The following is an 18,932-nucleotide window of genomic DNA, read 5'->3' as shown; positions in this document are numbered from 1 at the left end:
AACTGCTTTGGTAGCTTTTTTTAACGCTTCAGAACAAAATGGTTCTTTTCATCACGGTGTGACGAAAAGTGAAATTTTCGGCACATTGTGATGAAAAATATTGTTCGTAACTCGTGAAAAAATGTTTTTTAGCTCGTGAGATTATATCACTCGCCTTCGGCTCGTGATATAAACCTCCCACTCCCCAAAAAACACTTTTTTGCACTCGTTACGAAATATACTATTTCAGGGACAACTGAACTTTTCCAGGGCTCCAAATAATAAAGAGGAAAATCCAATAAAGCTCAATAGATAATGAGATTGACTTTCTCACAATGGAGATAATTTGTGACTTTGGTCTTTTGCAATGTTTGACCCTCGTGAAATTTACTCTTTATGAGGTATGGGGCTCATGTTTTTGAGTTTCTTAAATTGTTTTATCGCCGTGTGGCATACAATATTTTATGTCTCTGTGCCCGGAAGCCGCGATTTAATTAAAAAATAATTATTTTATAAATTTAATAAATAATGCCCTAAAATTTAAACTACCCAACAATTAATTTAAATTTTTATAATTAACAAAATATCAAAATAATATCAATTAAATTTATTAATTAACCCATCAATTAATCAAAGCGAGGAAATCGATGTTAGAATCGCGGTTTTATGGACTTGGGGACATAAAATAATTTTTTATGCCTCAAATACCGAGAACTGCGTTCAAATACCGAACAAAGTGAAGTTAAAATTCGCGGTTTATCTGTTCTCGGGACATAATATACTATTTCGGACTTTTCGGATCATATTGAGTCGATATAACGCAAAAAATCCGGAACTTAAATTGGAACGATCACAAAGCTTTCATGCACGCTTCCATTCGGAGGCAAAAGTAAGACTTCTGTCTGTTCTGTAATCGATGATTAGTCTCTCCTTGAAGATGTTCAATCTTGTCCCACTCCTCCCAAAATAATTTGATAATTTGATAATGGAGTCTCTTTATTTCAGTAGAAACATTCTACATTTCATCCTATTGAAAAGTTTGTGCAGTACCGATTCAAATTCCTGAAATATAAACATTCTATTTTACCACTGTGCTTGGTGTATTGACGAGATAAATTATTGTTTCATATTTGGCTACTTTTAGGACCTTCGACGAAATTTCAAACTCCCACAATTTTCCTCCATTATTTCATGTGCTATACATCAAATGTTACGTATCACAGTAGACAACAGTGCATTCATTTTAAAAAAATGAATAGAGTACCAATAAGTCAGAGATATAGTCTCGTACTTGATGTACATTTAGCACTTTTTGCGAGTCTTTTCTGGTATTTCAGTTATGCGATAATAATTTCCATGTAATATTTTTTTCTTCAATCAAACGATTAAGATATCAACAATTTTGAATCTATAGATTAAATACATTGGCATCAATCAGAAACATTTCATAGCGACAATTTCTCAAGTCTTTGCCATTTTCCGGTAAGGCATGTAATAAGGCAGATCCCCTTACGTCGCCTCGATATTAGCCTATTATTTATATCCATTTTTTCGGTTTTCCCTTTGGAAAACTGTCCAAAACATTTTTCAATATTTAATTTGATAAGAGAGTGGTGAAACTGGATAAATTAACTCATGTTTACCGTCAATTTCGTCACTTAATATCTTGAGATTGAAAGGAGATGGTGTAATTTTTATGCAGAACTTGAGACGAGATGGTCGTTAACTGAATTTAACGTGAGGTTTTTTGAACCTCACTTTAATGTATAATATGAGAAAAAATGGTAACATTAACTCAATGCATCTTCTTCAGACTTCATTAACATAATTATGTACGACCACGTGAAAAACGCCCATTTTATCGATTTGGTGGTCGGAGTTTTTCTCCGCATGGAAAAATTCCCGGAAATTGTTTCCCCGTCAATTTTTCTCTTTTTTTTCAAGGAATAAAGAAAAGGAGTCCAGAAACGCTCTTGGAATCTTGTTGATGATTGGTATATTCAATCTGGATATTTGTATCGGACAGAATGATTTGAAAAAAAACGGGAATTTGGTTCCGATTAAACTAAAAAGCTATCTCCAACTAGAATAGGGAACTTGAATTATTTTCAATTTTCTAATCTCAAGTTTCCGACCTGAATAATTCATTTTTCAGTCACAAACGTTTGAAATATTGCTCATTAATTAATAATTAATTGTTAAAAGTTGAAGATTTCAAACGCTTTGAAATCGTTAATGACATCACACAGACGGTCGAGTGCTGGACCAATCACAGAATGGCTCGGGCCGACCTAGCCCAATCTTGAGGTGCCCCTCGGCCAATGGAGAACGACAACTCCCCACTCTCTTTTTTTTTCGACCAATAATGCGTTACCTGACCGTCTTCTAGACATGTAGGCAATATTTCTCCATAATTTTCGCCGTTTAGCTATCCATATGTTATGAAGAATGTCTGAATAGGGGAACTAGAAAGAAGTGAGCTTCATGCAAGTTCCCTATTGACTTATCCTGCTTCACCACTCTGTTACTCAATGCATATCCAAATTTTTCGGATTCATTATCAGCTATAGAAAAGCAGCTCACCTGGAAATATCGAGAATCCTTTAGAATATTCTCATCTGTGAATTCGACGAGATTTTGATTATATTTATCGTTAAATAGTATTCGGTAACACAGAGAATTACTGAGTTGAATGAGGACAGTCCCTTTAATAAACATGTGCTTACGTTACTCTGCAAAATAATCATAAATTATCTCTGTGAAATTCATTTATATTCCATGTATTGTATATTGTACATCAATATTTTCTCTATTTCATTGACTCCCATCCATTTAGGAATAGTTTTAGGAACTTGTCGCACTGCGACTTCAGTAACCGATAAATCAATTTTTATGAAGAATAATAGAATATAATTGTAATGATCTAAAGACCCTTGTGCAGAAATAAAACGATAAATATTTGAGTTTATTGCCACCACATGTATGAAAAATTCCTTCAGAATTCAGAACATGCCTGTAGGAATTGCCCAAATTTTTTAGAAATTTAGATTTTCTATAGAAGAAATTTCCTTAAGAATTTATCGCAGAGAATAGGGTGAACAGGCCAATTGCTGGACGGTTAAGGAATATAATGACTTCCACACCTTCAAGAATGTTTTAATTAGAAAATAACAAAACAAAGAATAATTGAATTAAAAAATACTTGAATTCAGCCGAGACCCCTAATTTCTGGACAGCTCGGCCATCTTTTTTTTTATTTATTAAATGTCGATCAATAGAAAAAATAATTGATCACATGATTGTACACGAGTAATATTATTGAAAGGTGCATACAATTTTCATTTTATTTATGGAATATTCAATGCAAGTGGGAATCGTCCAGAAACTAACCGCTAGAAATTGACCTGTTCACCCTACTTTTTTTTGTAAGCACCTTTTCTTTATATAATCCTTCGTGTTGGAAGAATCCTGTAAGGAATTTTTGAATTTTGCATTGGACCATTCCACGGGATCCTCATAACATGATCCCATGAAAATTTTTATCTATGCAGGTGCCACAAGTAAACGCACAAACTTACAAATTTTCAATTTACCAAAATCATCTGAATTAAATCTTAGCAATTAAGAGGCTAGTCACTTAGAACCATTAAGTTACAGCTTAGAGAGTGCAAAATACTGTTGGACGTGTTTTTTCATTTTTCTTCAAGGTATCATTAATAACGATTACTCATTAAGACAGAGTAGGTCCATAGAATAATCTCACGTCGTAAAAATCACAAAATCAAGTTATTCAGAAACAAATTCTGGAGAACTGTAATTTTCATTATCAAATTCTTATTGTCCCGAATTTTTAAGTGTTGAAGATACCCCGTATTATATTCTGATTACAGTAGGTCCTAGTAATGAATTGTTCCATCTAATAAAATCTATTAAAAAATCCAAAGCTCTTCACTCGAATTACTCTATAAAAAATCGAGAAGTATTAATAAAATGAATATTCATCTGTAAAGCTTTGATATTCACACAATAAATGTGAATTATTTTCTCGACTAGATCAATTGAAGCCCAGCATTCCTTCCATTAGATTAATTACTACTCTCATTCTTGCCACATAAAGCACGTTGAGGTAAAAAGTGAGAAAAACATTTTCAAAAATTCAGTGAATTGGAATTTTGGATGAAATTATGGGCTACATATTTTTTTATTCTCTTGACAATAAGCGATTTAGAAGCTGTAGCTATCCGTTTTGTGTTCTTCATTAATAACTCATCCCATATGAAAAATTTTATAGACAATATTTTACTTAAAGAATCAATAGATTTTAATTGAAATGATTTCCATTAAAATTTCCTTTCTCAAAGTTTTCTGACTAGAAAAAAAATTGCAGTGGCAAAAAAGTAGAGAATTTGAATCGATAATGTTTTTCAATTCAATATTTCTTAATGGAATTTTAACAAATAGAAATTTCAATAGAAATCTAATAGCATTTTCTAGCGAATTCACTAGGTTTTTCTGTTAAATTTTTTTGTCCGCAGAACTTTCCAAGTTTTTTTGTTTGATTTTCTTGATAAAAAGAAATGAAAAAGAACGAAAAAACTTCAAAAAATTGAGTCAATAAAATTCTATAGAATATATCTCAATCAAATAAGTTTTCTAGAAAAATCGAGTTATATTGACTTTTTCTATAGAATATTATCTATTGATCATTTCAAAAGACTTGTCTACCGAATTCGCTTGGTTTTTCTATAAAATTGTTTCGTGCGTGTAGTCATCTTCAATGAAAAAAAAAAATTATGCAAGACCCCAATTTCTGTGCAGCTCTGGCATGAATAATTGAAAAAAATTTTCTCGTGGAATTGATGGCAAAATGATTTATTACTGTAGTGCGCAGACTTTTGATGAACTGTACGAGTCGCCCATGGCAATTGCACGTCGTTTAATTCCCTCGAGGTAGACGTCTCGATTGAATAGTCCAGCAGCCAGTGGTATTCTGTGAGAAAACACGGCAAATGAAAAATGAGTGCCCCTAGCCATAAACCAAACGGTTTAACTCCCCATCAAGAATATTTATGAAGAGATAATGAAGGGATTAAACTCACGTATCGATTCCAGGCCTCACAGTTGTCTTGAATACCCCCCAAACTGGTTTATGATCGGACGTGCAAATACTAGGCACCGAGTCATACACCAGACACTCGATATTGCCATCTTTATGGGAGTTTGAAGTATCATGACTCACTCGTCTCATGTAGCCACGAGTGTGTCCCTTTCCCTTGAATAAAATACGATCTGTGTATGCTGGTGCACGTTGCTTGGAGCTTGAGTCGAATGTCTGTGTACCAGGATCGTATTTGTAGGTCGGTGGAAATGTTATTGGTGCCTCCTCAAAGCCACGTAATACTGCGCCCTCGTTTAATGTCATACGTAGTTGATCTTTGCCGAGATTTACAGGGGTCGTTTGGGGAAAACATGCGTCTGACACCCACTGGATTACCTCCTCACGGGGCTGAGCCAGACGGAAATTCAAGTCTCCACACCAGAAGACACAATCAAAATTCTGTGTCACATCTGCAATTGTTTGGAGGGAATAAATGAGATTGATAATGGAGAATTAGAGTTTTGATTTTCAGGGACGCGACACTGATTTTCTGGGATCCGTCCCTGATTTTTGGGGAATCTATCTCCCGAATTTTTAGGGATTCGCCATTGGGAAATTCGACGCGTGCAAAATTCTGGAATTCAGCGATTTTGTCACTTATTTTTAGTGACACTAGAACAGGCCGCGCGTATTGTTTTCCATGGGTGCCAGAATAGCAAAACCTTACCGTTTCTCACTTTCATTAATTGTTATCTCAATAATAATGCAGGAATAATGAATGGTTTCAACGAAGTTTTTCACAATGAGAACTGAATTAATTAGAGAAATTGAAGAGAAATGAATTAATCCTCTTCATCTTCTTCATTTCTCTCTTGCTTTTTGCGCGATAATCTATAGCTTAAAGCCGATTGAGGACCCTAAATTACGTAATAGTAAAAATACCACTGAAATCCATTCAATCGTTTTCGCTTGAATCGTGGTCAAAGAATGGCCAACAGATTTATTATATTTGAAATTCATCTAGCCTCTTCGACATTTTTTACTAAAAAAATGCAACTTTATCATTAAAAAATTGAAGAAAAAACTGGTTTCACGTATTTTCCATAACCAGTCCCATCACAATGAATGACATACTCGTCTCACCTTTACTCTTGCTATGCTTGGTCGGTAATTCCTTCGGCAAATCGAGATTCCTGACGATCTTCTTGATGTCGTGCACCCTCTCCTTGACCTTGTCCTGATGTGCCGTAAGATGAGCAGTAACGAATAGGAAACTAGTGCCAAAGATAATGAGTGCGAGTGCCACTGCTCCCTTGGTCCTGAAGGCGGTGCCAGGTCTAGTAGAGAAGCTGTCCTCCTCGGGTACTGAGCAGAACCACACGAGGTCCCTGCGTAAAAACAGGGCTAGATGGAGTGTGCCAAGGCTTGTGCTGGTCAACAGCACGTGGGATGGCCCCAGTGTCTCTTGAAGTGCTGCCTCCCATTCTGATCGCTCCGAGCAGGACTCTTGAGTTCCAATCGCCAGGATGTCGGGGATCGTTTGGATCTCGGAGGGCAACATGAAGTCATTCAATTCTTTCGGGGGACTTTGGCCATTCATGTTCCATGTGCCCACGAAAATCTTGATTTCACGATTTGGCAGGACCTTCTCGAGCTCCCGGGGACCCAGGAGAGAGTTCGCGGCGATTCGACCGTGTAAGAAATTCCTTTAATGATTTTTAATATTTTTAATTGACTTGAAGGGATTATTCGACCGAGTTTTGGAGATAATTCAGGAGATGGTAGACATTGCGGTCACCTGAATGAGTAAAAAACTTTTACTTTCGCGTAAAAAATTTCGATCCTCATGCAAACCTTTATGATACAATGATCAAGCTGAAACTAACAAAATAATCACGGCAGAGATAGCCGTATTCATAAATTATAATTACTGTTGAATTATTAAGCTAAATTTAGCGAAGCGAGCAGTGAGCGAAGTCCCCTAGTTTCCCATTGTTATTCAAAAACGCTCTTTGACAATGTTCAACTTTTTTTTTTTTTTTTTTTTTTTTTCTTTTAATTGTACAATCACAATTTTTGGAGCCCGGTGGCTCGGCGCAGTGGGTAAGTTCGTTGCCTTACATGCGAAAGGTTCCAGGTTCAAATCCCGGCCGGGTAGAATGGTGCGATCTAACCATTTAAAGTCTTGATCATCATCGCAGTATACTCTAACCGGGTCGAAGCGATGTAAAATAACGATTAAAAAAAAAATAGTTTTTGGAAACTCTAGGGCTATGCAAAACTGAATAGCAATTGGAGATCATTTCAAATTATTAAAATAAAAAAAACAATCAAGATCACGTTCGAAAGAAAATCCACCCGGACCCTAAAGTGATAAAAACTCATTCGAAGAAGATTATCCATTACTAAATTAGTGGATAATATCGTTGGATTTAACGTGTTCCTGGTCTGAGATAGCATTGGACAATGAACAGTATTGTAATTTTGTATGTATGCTATTGAAATTAACTGGAGATAATTACCTTTCCCGAGCTTTCTGGGCGGGAATTAAATTGAGAACTTGTGCAGCTAGTAACGCCTGCTTGGCCAGACTGTCCATTGATGCAGCTCCTTCATGATGTAAAAGACGATCTTTCTTCCTGGCAATTGCATCGTGAGACGTTGATCTCGGTTTTAATCGTATCGGTACACTCTTCACTGACTCGGGACTGGAATGTTCTAACGAAGTTGACGGTGAATTTACGACGATATTATCTACTGATCTTCTGTGCAACAACTTGTGCTTCATCTGCATGGAAATGTTGGGGGAGGCTGAATCCGAGGACGACTGTTCTCCTGGACATAACGAGAGAGATAAGAAATTAATGACAAACCATTCGTCAAAAATTTTATGTGTTATTGCAATGAATGGCAGTAAGTTGATATTCGTGTACTCTTGCGGGGAAGGGGTAGACAAATGAAACACTCAATTAGTGAATTAATTTTCCGCAGCCTTCGCGCAGGAATGATGGAAATAATCGTGTGACATAACACCAGTTGTTAAAGCACTTGATTCCAATTGACCGGGTTATGGTAATTCATGAGTAAAAATATCCTTGAGAGTTCGGAAATCAAGATTTCAGAAGTCACCGCAGTAGTGAAGTTCCTAATGTAACGGAACAAGACGACAATGGACGTTTTGTTGAATGTTGTAAGGATTATCGCAATAACCTGTGATTTTAGAGAAAAATTAACAGTCCCAGCGAGCTCCAGAAGACATGTTTCAATATTTATTTTCGAAAGTCAGCAAATATTTCGGGTGTAAATTAACTTCATCTCCAACCAAAATTTGACTCGGCATTGAATTCAATCACTTAACTCGATAATTCAGTAGCGAAGCGGTAAACCGGGTTAAGTCGAGTTCGACTTTTGGCCAGTTTTTGATGAATATCTCGGAATCTGAGACAGATAGCAAAATTTTTCTCATGACCTTTTTTATAAACCTTAATTGGATCTACAGAAAAGGTCATAGTGAAAATTTTTCTATCTCTTTTAGATTCCGAGATATTTGTCAAAAACTGGCCAATAGTCCAAATCGACTTGACCCAGTTTGCGCTTCGCTACTGAATTGTCAATTTCTTGAAAATATGAGGTGAGAGTTTTGTTATAAATTGAACCAGCAACGAGAAAAGTGTTCTGGTGGCTTCTAGTAGAGTCCCTTTTCTCGGAGTTAAGGTAGAAAATACGTATTTCTTAAGATTGTCCGCATGTTTTTCATGGATAATGTTTATAATAGTCTCCAGTTATTAAAAAATGCTAACTACTGCATTATGCTGTACTACATTATCTCTTTAGGAGATAATAAATAATGAAATGCGAGCTTCCAACACACGAGGCATAGGCCAAACGGAATTATGGATCCTCCCGAACTCGATTTTTCCATCTTATGAGAAATAGTATATTTCAGGACGACTGCCATGGAGTTTTTTACTCGCGTGGTGTTGGCATTCGAGCCAAATGCGAGGACTGTCCAACAACGCGAATAAAAAAACTCCAGCAGGCGAAAAAGGGGAGCTTACAAACCCGTAAGGGTAGTAGGAAAGAAATGAATAAATAAAACATTTCGTGGATAAAGATGAAAAATGATCGCGATTTTCATTTCAAAATGCACATCAGGCTAATACGACATGAATTGAAATAAAAATTGCTGAAGGAAAAATGAAGTTGGATCTATCCTATTCTAATATAGATGAAAAGAGACTGTTGTATTCTTTTGACAAATTGTGACAGTCATAGAGGGGGGAGAGGGGAATCGTGACATCCATCATAAATGCCTCGATGTGAACGTCATATGACGGGTCATGTGGCGCATTTGCATCTCTAGGCCTGAAGCTAGGCTGTATCCGACGACCTTCGAATTTATCATTAACGGGAATATTTCATCATTAAAAATACTGCCAATGCAATTGAAATTTCATCAAATAACATCAATGAGGCTGATTAACGAATTAATTGTTCATCACTTTGATGGACTGCACACGATTTCTTGGTCTCATACTTGGATAATTCCGTATAAATAATTGCGAAATGATGAAGAATTATTGAAACTTCCGTAAAAAGGTACTTTATAGTTCAAGCCAACACAGGAAGCTGAAACAAGCGAAAGATTCGACACAAGAAGATTTGTCGTAGGCGAAGCTAAGGATGTACAAATGTTTATAAGTAATGTACAAACTCTTTCGCACTTAAAAACCATTTGTACATATGATCATTTGACTCTCTTACACTTAAATATCTCCTGCATTGAATTTTCTGCTGACGAATATTCTGCTAAATTCAGCTTCGTAGCCAAAATTTTGCGTCCTGAGGTTTGAACAACATTCCGAAGAAAAAAGTGCAAATACAGTGAATTTTTTCTACCAACAATCAATTAGAAAATTGATAAAATTTAATAATTTCCAATAAGATTAAACCCTTCAAGAATACAGTGCATTTCCAATTGAATTTAATCCTCAAAATTAAAATATCAATCGAAGCATTTGCAACGAAGAAAGCCTGAAAGTTCACGAAGACCTGAACCCTAAAAAATTTCCATCAAAAAAACGTCAAACATAACTTTTCCTATTATCATAACAACCTAGAGAATCCTTCAAAGATACCAAAGTCAAGAATAGACAATAACGAATGCAGCGGGTCTCCATCAAAGAATTCGTGCCTTTAGTTTCATACTATTATCAAGTGTTGCAATGAAGTCACACCAAGGTCACTGCATCGATCAATTGTACATGTACGTATCTTTATTTAGCCCGCAGTTGCTGCCCATCACACCTTCATCATTGTTAAGAAGCATTAAATCAACCACATTTTCGCATTCCTTGCAGCGAAGTGGTACAACGGTACAAGTCAATTTTGACTATTGACCAGTTTTCAACGAATATCTCGAAATCTAAGGGAGATAGCAAAATATTTTTTGAACCTTTTTTGTAGAGCCGATTGGGAGCTGCAACAAATGTAATTACGAAAATTTCGCTATCTCGCTTAGATTCGGAAATATTCCTCAAAAACTCAACTGGAAGATGGGTCGATTTGAACCGTTTTCCACTTCACTACTGAATTCGGCACGGAATACCTTTTTTGCACGTCTCCCCAGCCCCGTGATAGTGAATATAGCTGTACTTCTCCTCCTGCGGATTGTAATGCTGTCTCTCCATCTCCAGGAAGAAATAAGTTATGTACTTTCCAGTTGTAAAATAAAGATCCTTGATATTAATCTCCTCCTCACTATCCACCGAGTCATCATCCGAATGTATTGATTCCGTCGTATCTGACTCGTCGCTGTCCGAAATATGCCCCTGACCCAGGTGTTTTCTCTCCTTTGTTATCAACTTATTACTAGCTTTAATTTCCGCACCCACTGGGGCTATCATCTCCCCAACATCCCCGGCAGAAATCACTTTCGAGTTCTGCATTTTCACTGACGTCTCCAGAAACGCATTCTTCAACTCCAAATACCGATCAGAACTACTTTGCGCACGTGTGGGTGTGTCGTTGGTATTGGATAACCTCAAATTACCCGAATCACTGGGTTTACCGTCCATGAACGGTATATTTTCGCGATTATCTTCGAAATTATGCTCTCCATGTCCTGAGATTTTCGAATGTTTCCCCGGATGGTGGGTGTTTGACGTAAGATCAGCCGAGCAAACAGCTGTTTCAGCTTTGTTTACTCTAGTCCTGTCAGTAATTGTTGGTTTAGAAGGGGAGCCACATGGTGTGGACCCCTTCGATGCCGAATTACTCTGCGACATGTCCTCATCACTCTCTGAGGATAACGAGTCATTACGATTTTTACTGCGTCTTCTACCCCCGAAGGCCCTCGACACTTTGTAGAAAAATGATTTTTTCTTGTGCCTTCGCTTCGGACTTTCCTCGGACATTACGAATAATTAGTTTAGTTGGGGCGATTTAGTTGGGAGATAGTGGTAGGCAGTTTATTTTATTCGAGTTGAAATAAGGCGTTCTGTCATCGAACTTGAACGGCCCGCGTTGAGCCACCGACTGACCGATGCACGCTCGCGATCTTCAAGTGCGTTTCAGGCGGAGGGAGGAGGCACCCACACACTGATCGATTATCCTAGTGTTGCCATGTACGCATCCTCTAGTATTATTCATGAAGAAAATCTATCGTCTCTGATTGAGCATGTGTCAGTGGCCTTGATTTTTCCATCCTATCGCTGGAATATTGCGCGATTTGCATTGTGTGATTTAGGAGGAATATTGAAATAGATTGCATAGGCGAGTGGGATTTATTCGCTTTTGTTGATTTTTCTCGCTGGGTGAATATAGTATTGACTGATTTATATAACTTGATTTAATGAGTCTATTATAACTTGGGGGTCAGTCAAGTATTGGGTAAGCTATTTTTCTGCCATTTTTTGAGACCCCTCCCGCCGTGGTGCACGCAGAGAATTAAATAGTAAATATTAGCATGGCCATGGGAGGGATTACTTGGTAGTATAGTGAAAGGGGTTTCAACTATCCCTAGATGGTAATCCTTACTGTCGCATGGTAGTGCTTACTATGCCACATATGTTAATGCTTACTATAGTCCATGATAATAGTTACTATGTTCCATAGTAATGCTTACTATGTTCCATAGTAATGCTTACTGTGTTCCATAGTAATGGTTACTGTGTTCCATAGTAATGCTTACATAATAATTACATAGTAGTGCTTACATAGTAAGCATTACTATGGAACACAGTAGTTTTTTTTGTTCATAGTAAGCATCACTATGGAACATAGTAAGCATTACTATGGAACATAGTAACCATTACTATGGAACATAGTAACCATTACTATGGAACATAGTAACCATTACTATGGAACATAGTAACCATTACTATGGAACATAGTAACCATTACTATGGAACATAGTAACCATTACTATGGAACATAGTAACCATTACTATGGAACATAGTAACCATTACTATGGAACATAGTAACCATTACTATGGAACATAGTAACCATTACTATGGAACATAGTAACCATTACTATGGAACATAGTAACCATTACTATGGAACATAGTAACCATTACTATGGAACATAGTAACCATTACTATGGAACATAGTAACCATTACTATGGAACATAGTAACCATTACTATGGAACATAGTAACCATTACTATGGAACATAGTAACCATTACTATGGAACATAGTAACCATTACTATGGAACATAGTAACCATTACTATGGAACATAGTAACCATTACTATGGAACATAGTAACCATTACTATGGAACATAGTAACCATTACTATGGAACATAGTAACCATTACTATGGAACATAGTAACCATTACTATGGAACATAGTAACCATTACTATGGAACATAGTAACCATTACTATGGAACATAGTAACCATTACTATGGAACATAGTAATGCTTACTATGGAACATAGTAACCATTACTATGGAACATAGTAAGCATTACTGTTCCATAGTAAGCATTACTCAACTCAAGACGTTTAAGACTTAAACTCTTCGACAAAAATTGAACAAATTAAACTCTTTATTTGAAATTTTCCCCGTATTTCTGTGAAAATTTCACAGAAATCCCCTGAAATTTAACAGCACTAGAATTTTCCACAGCCGGTGGATTGTGATTTTTTCCAGTACTCGTACTAGAATTTTCCTAGAAAATTTATCTCCGTGTAGTGAGTGAAAATAATCAACAATACATGTCATTGGATAACGTTATCTATGTAAAAGTAGTGAGAAGAAAAATGACACGATGAGTAGATTAGATAAGAATTATACACGTTGGACATTTTTCCAAGGTTTTTCTGTCTCTGCAATTTCTGAAAATCGCATAATGGAAAAACTAAAAATTGGAGAACGGCTCCCTGAAAATCAGAGACACGGAGAGAAATTTTTTAGAAAAATTCTCGCGCTAGCACGGGAAATGAGGCGCGAAGTGAAAACGTGAATTTTTCCCCGTATTAGAATTTTTCTATAAAATTTCTCTCCGTGCATGTTCCTGAAAATGAAAATGTTTTCTTCCCAGCGCATAAAAGTTCAATCGACTTCGTTGGGTTTTTCACTGAAATTTTTTCTCGCGTGCAAATGAATTCTGAACTCACCATCGGTGTAAGCACTCTTCCGATGCTCCTTCCCAGTCGTATTACTCCTCCTGACCCCGCACTCATGACAACACTTACTCCCCCTCATTTTGACCACCGGCACCTGTTCATTCCTCTCGATGATAGCACTAGCCCGGCAATTTCCATTGATCGAGGCTATTTCAGATTTAACCGATGCTCGACTCAACGTCGGTGACAACCTGGTTGCACTCATGCTCTGTGGGGGTGTTCTACTCCTCTCGGTCATCGCACAGCAGAGGGATAATTTTGTGCTCGTGTGAGAAGTCTGAGAGTTCTCAATTTTCGAAGTATCGTGAGACTCTGAATCCTTGTACGACACCTCCATACAACCGACCCTTGTTTTCTTATTCATTAAAATTTGACAGAGGGATTTCTTCTTCTGCTTGAGACGCGGGGAGATTTCGGCTTTCGATACCCCACCGGGATCACTATGCTCCATAATTAATAATTATTTTATTTTCCATTAATTAATTTGTTCACCACCTCTAGCTAATAATAAAATAAGTTTAAAATATTAATATCATTTTTATTAAATTTTCAGTTCTAGGTGTTCATTGGTTCTGTGGAGGAAAGTTTGGGTTTCAACCCCTTCAGCAACTCTGACTAGATTAATTATTAAGCACCGGATTAACGGAATCGATTGATTCTCCCCATTAATTTTCTTTTCAGTCAATTCCCTTTTTTATTATGAGTATCGAAGGCTTCAGGCCACGGAACAGGGTCTCTCACATAACCCATCACCCACAAATTGACATTTAACTCGGATTAATTATTTTTTTCCTAATTTATCAAGTTATTTTGTTTAGTTGGTACGTTTTAGGTCGTAATCAAAGGGTCACGAGGGGACTAGACTCACTCACTTCATCTCTCGATTAATATAAATTCACATTCTGCTAATTATTCATTTATCACTTATTTGGGGATTATTTAGCATGGCCTTGAGCCTGGTGAAAGAGTATTGAACACTCTCACTCTCACTCCTGCCTCCATTTTTCCCCGGATTTCAGCGGAATTAGGGAAAATGTTTTGTTTTAGGGAATCACAGTAATTTCAAGACATCGGTCATTGTCACCCGCATTTGAAGGAGTGGATAAGGGTGATTCGGGTCGTGGACACACTTCGCCATTCGCACAGGGCTGCACTGCGCACGTGGTACTGCGCATTCCGATAAAAAAAAATATTCAATTATGTGAGAAATCAGACAATAGGCAAAACGTCGATGTCAGGGTGAAACTTTTAGGTTTATTGTTGAAGGGATTTATGGGGGCAGTCTAGGTGTGGCGGGGGTCATTATGAATGCATCTTGACTCCTTAGAATAGGGGAGGTTGGGGTAAAACGGACACTTTTGACTTTTTTTAAACTGTTATTGAGGGGTTGAAATGTTGATAAAATTTTATAATTTTTTTTTTCAATGTAAAGAACAATTCTTTCCCTTTGTGGCGAGCCTAAACTGAGCTCAATTGATAAATTTGTTTCTGAGTTATGAATATTTTTAAAGAAGTCTAAAGTGTCCATTTTACCCCACCCTCCCCTACAGATTTTTATAAATTTTTTAATTGTTTTCTATGGAGGATTCGGGATGAAATGGCGAAATGGGAAATGTCGATTTCGGATGGAAATCAGTTTTTGGGAAATAGCGAGGTGTCTCGAGGAGATGGCGAAATTTTTGTTCAGATGTTTTTTGCAGGGGAGAGTTGGAGCTACAAAAAAGGTTTAAATGGGAATTTCGGTATTTTCTATAGATTCGGAGATATTCGGTATTAATATCACTAGTACTTCGAAAGTATTGGAGGGATTTATGGGGGCAGTCTAGAGGTGGCGGGGGTGAATTATGATTGCATCTTGACTCCTTAGAATAGGGGAGGTTGGGGTAAAACGGACACTTTTGACTTTTTTTAAACTGTTATTGAGGGGTTGAAATGTTGATACAATTTTATAATTTTTTTTTTCAATATAAAGAACAATTCTTTCCCTTTGTGGCGAGCCTAGAGTGAGCTCAATTGATAAATTTGTTTCTGAGTTATGAATAATTTTTAAAAAGTCTAAAGTGTCCATTTTACCCCACCCTCCCCTACATATTTTTATAAATTTTTTAATTGTTTACTATGGAGAATTCGGGATGAAATGGCGAAATGCGAAATCAGTTTTTGGGAAATAGCGAGGTGTCTCGAGGAGATGGCGAAATTTTTGTTCAGATGTTTTTTGTAGGGGAGAGTTGGAGCTACAAAAAAGGTTTGAATGGAAATTTCGGTATTTTCTATAGATTCGGAGATATTCAGTATTAATATCACTAGTGCTTCAAAAGTATTGGATATTTTCCGATAGTGTCAAATTTTGCAGATTTGAAATCCCAAGGGCGAAGCACGAGGGATTTTTCTGCAAAATTGTTGAATAATTTTTATAGGAATGGAAGAGAAGAAATCTGAAACGTTCAGTGAATTTTCAGGTTCATCACCGAACAAAGTACGAAATTGTCACGTAATTTTTCCCGATGAAATAAAATCTTACAGAAACTTGCCGACTTATTGTGCCTCCAAAATAAAAAATTCTTGAACGTTCAACAATTTTTGTGAAGCTGGCGAGTTATTTCTACGTTCCGTTCCGTAAGATTTCTCAATCGTTGGGGAAAAATTACGGAACGACTTGTCCCCACAGCGGTGAGTCATCAGACGGTTGGTTAATTTTTACGAAACAAATTGTAGAATTTACGTGACGATTCGTACAATTTCAGTTGCGACTCACACTTTTTATGAATTTTACTTCGCTCGCGGATTACGTTTCGAAACGTAATTTTTACGTTGTTTTTCTGGCAGGGGAGGTTGGGGTAAAATGGACACTTTTGACTTTTTTCAAACTGTTATTGAGGGGTTGAAATGTTGATAAAATTCAATATTTTTTTTTTTCAATACAAAGAACAATTCTTTCCCTTTGTGACGAGCCTGAACTGAGCTCAACTGATCAATTTGTTTCTGAGTTATGAATAATTTTAAAAAAGTCCAAAGTGTCCGTTTTACCCCACCCTCCCCTAATCTTTATTGAATTTTTCTCTCCGTGAAGTTGGGCTTAATTTTTTTTTATAAAACCACTTGGTGATTATTGATCATCCATGCATTATTTTTTTCCAGATCATTTAATAAAAATTTGGAGACGGATTGGAAGGCGATTCTTCTTTCTTTCACGGAAAAATTTCGCGTCCTTTTTCGTTGATTTTGCCCAGGGTGGGGGGTTGTCGGTTACGTGCCCCGGTGCATCTGTCGCTAGGTCCGCATGGTGGGGGCTGCAACCTCACGTTACCGTCAGACACGTTCTAGTTGATCTAGAGTCTCGTGCTATTGCGTCACAATATTTGTTTACATGTGAATCAAGTGGAGGAATAAATGTTGAAAGTTGTTACATGTCGCGTGCTCGGATGCGAGTTTTAGCGCTTTAGGTGATTAACAATTTCGTTGAATAAACGTGAAAAAAGCCTTGAAATCAGCGATAAACATTGAAAAATACTTTGTCAACTGGGTTTTTTGCGAGAACAAGACTCTTGTGTTTAGGTCTTCCTTTTCATTTTTGCTTATTCCCTTCAATTTCGCGTCGAGAAGGAGAGTCGTCTCCTCGGAGTGTGAAAACGTGCGAAGTTTCGAAGGACGATAGAACATTCTGGAATGCGTAGTTGCTGAAGGGCACGTCCCTGAATTTTGGGAGCGATACGGAATCTCGAGATATCTGAAACCCGAAAGTGTTGTGCATTTTCCATTATTTTTCCCCCCGTGCAGTACAAATTTTCCTCTCTCGTGACAAAGTGTTGTAACATGGATGTTATCATTGACACCGGTACATGTAGACATTTCGAAAATGCGCGGTAAAGATACGATGAACACGTCATTGGGATTGGCACGTGAATACGGTGAGTGACTCGAGTACTCAATAACAAATCCAATGATTTTTTTTTGTTTAAACATTTTTTTTCAGTTTATTCTTCTTGTTCTCGTCGATGCACGCCAGAAGGAAATTATCTACTTTTATTTTCGTAATATTGAGGAGAGGAGGGCTTTTGGGGGTGAGTTTTTTCGTGAGTTTTCAGACAGGAAAGGAGATTTTCCGAGTCAAAACTCGGACACTTCCGACTCGGAGGAATTACCAATGAGTGACTTTAATTCCAGAGATGGGAGTCCATGCGCAAAAGAAAATATTTCGAGAAATATATTTTAAATTCATTAACGAAGAAATCAACAATAAAATCGTACATTTTATTACATTTTTTTGAACTTTGTGCGCGAATAGTACAGATGGAGAAGGAAATTTGGTCGAGAAATTCCGTTGCAGGAATAAAACTCGGAGAATAATTTTTTTTAGAAAAAATAGGGGAGGATGGGAGAAACTCAGCATCGAAGCGGTAGAACGGTTTAAGGATATCCAAGTATCTTGTTACAGTTTGGTAGGGTAAACAGGTCAATTTACGGACGAGAGTTAGTTTCTGGACGATTTCAATTTTCATTGAATATTCCATAAATAATAAAATGAAAATTGTAGTGATTATTTCACCTTTTAATAATATTACTCGTGGATAATCATGTGATCAATTATTTTTTCTATTGATCGACATTTAATTAATAAAGAAAAATATGGCCCCCTCGTCCAGAAATTTGGGGTTTCGGCGGCATTCAAGTATTTTTTAATTTAATTATTCTTTGTTTGTTCTTTTCACTTGAAATAATTTTTTTCTATAGAAAAATCTAGTTCTATCGAGTTGTTCTATTGAACATTTCAGTAGAATGAGCCAAAACCTAAGAGAAATCCAACAGAATTGTCCAACGAATTCGCTAGATTTTTCTTTTATTTTTTTTCATACGTTATCATTGACATTTGAAAAAAATTCCAAGTGTTCATTTTGCCCCAATCACCCCTAATTGGGCGAGAGTGCCTACGTGACCCATTCCAGCATTCCATTCCACCATCGAACGGCGCGAAACGGCTCATTTTAACCCGCCCATACCTTCAAATCCCCCAATAATAACTATTTCAATACCGAAGATTTTAACTATTTCCCAGTTATCAATGAATATCTCGAAATCTACAGGAGATATCAAAATTGTTGTCATGACCTTTTTTGCAGCCCTTGATTCGCTCTACAAAAAAGGTCCTCATGAAAATTTCGGTATCTCCCTTAGATTCGAAGATATTCCTCGAAAACTCAGCCAGCAGTGAGTGACTTGAATC

General features: G+C 36.9%; 1 protein-coding gene across 4 annotated transcripts; it reads right to left on the bottom strand.

Moving 5' to 3' along the window:
• Window positions 1-941: 941 nt before the first annotated feature.
• LOC107045156 (inositol polyphosphate 5-phosphatase E) lies at window positions 942-14,819 on the bottom strand. 4 transcript variants are annotated; one of them, XR_001461415.1, is made up of 7 exons: window positions 10,686-11,601; window positions 7,600-7,912; window positions 6,221-6,783; window positions 5,079-5,547; window positions 4,859-4,969; window positions 2,563-2,711; window positions 942-1,041 (listed from the first exon to the last, which is right to left on the bottom strand). XR_001461415.1 is itself a non-coding variant. In XM_015267315.1 (6 exons), exons 1-6 carry the CDS (start codon window positions 14,160-14,162, stop codon window positions 2,702-2,704), a joined length of 1,926 nt encoding a protein of 641 aa, XP_015122801.1. In that variant the 5' UTR covers window positions 14,163-14,819; the 3' UTR covers window positions 958-2,701. The 4 variants fall into 4 exon arrangements, 3 of the variants coding, with proteins under 3 accessions (XP_015122801.1, XP_028982431.1, XP_015122800.1); XM_015267315.1 differs by lacking the exon at window positions 10,686-11,601 and adding an exon at window positions 13,703-14,819 and having other exon boundaries at window positions 958-2,711; XM_029126598.1 differs by having other exon boundaries at window positions 958-2,711.
• Window positions 14,820-18,932: the final 4,113 nt, after the last annotated feature.

The sequence above is a fragment of the Diachasma alloeum genome, unplaced genomic scaffold (assembly GCF_001412515.2).
Source record: "Diachasma alloeum isolate Michigan unplaced genomic scaffold, Dall2.0 Dall_scaffold_00879, whole genome shotgun sequence".
NCBI lineage: Eukaryota > Metazoa > Arthropoda > Insecta > Hymenoptera > Braconidae > Diachasma > Diachasma alloeum.
This window is presented reverse-complemented; position numbering and strand designations above follow the sequence as displayed.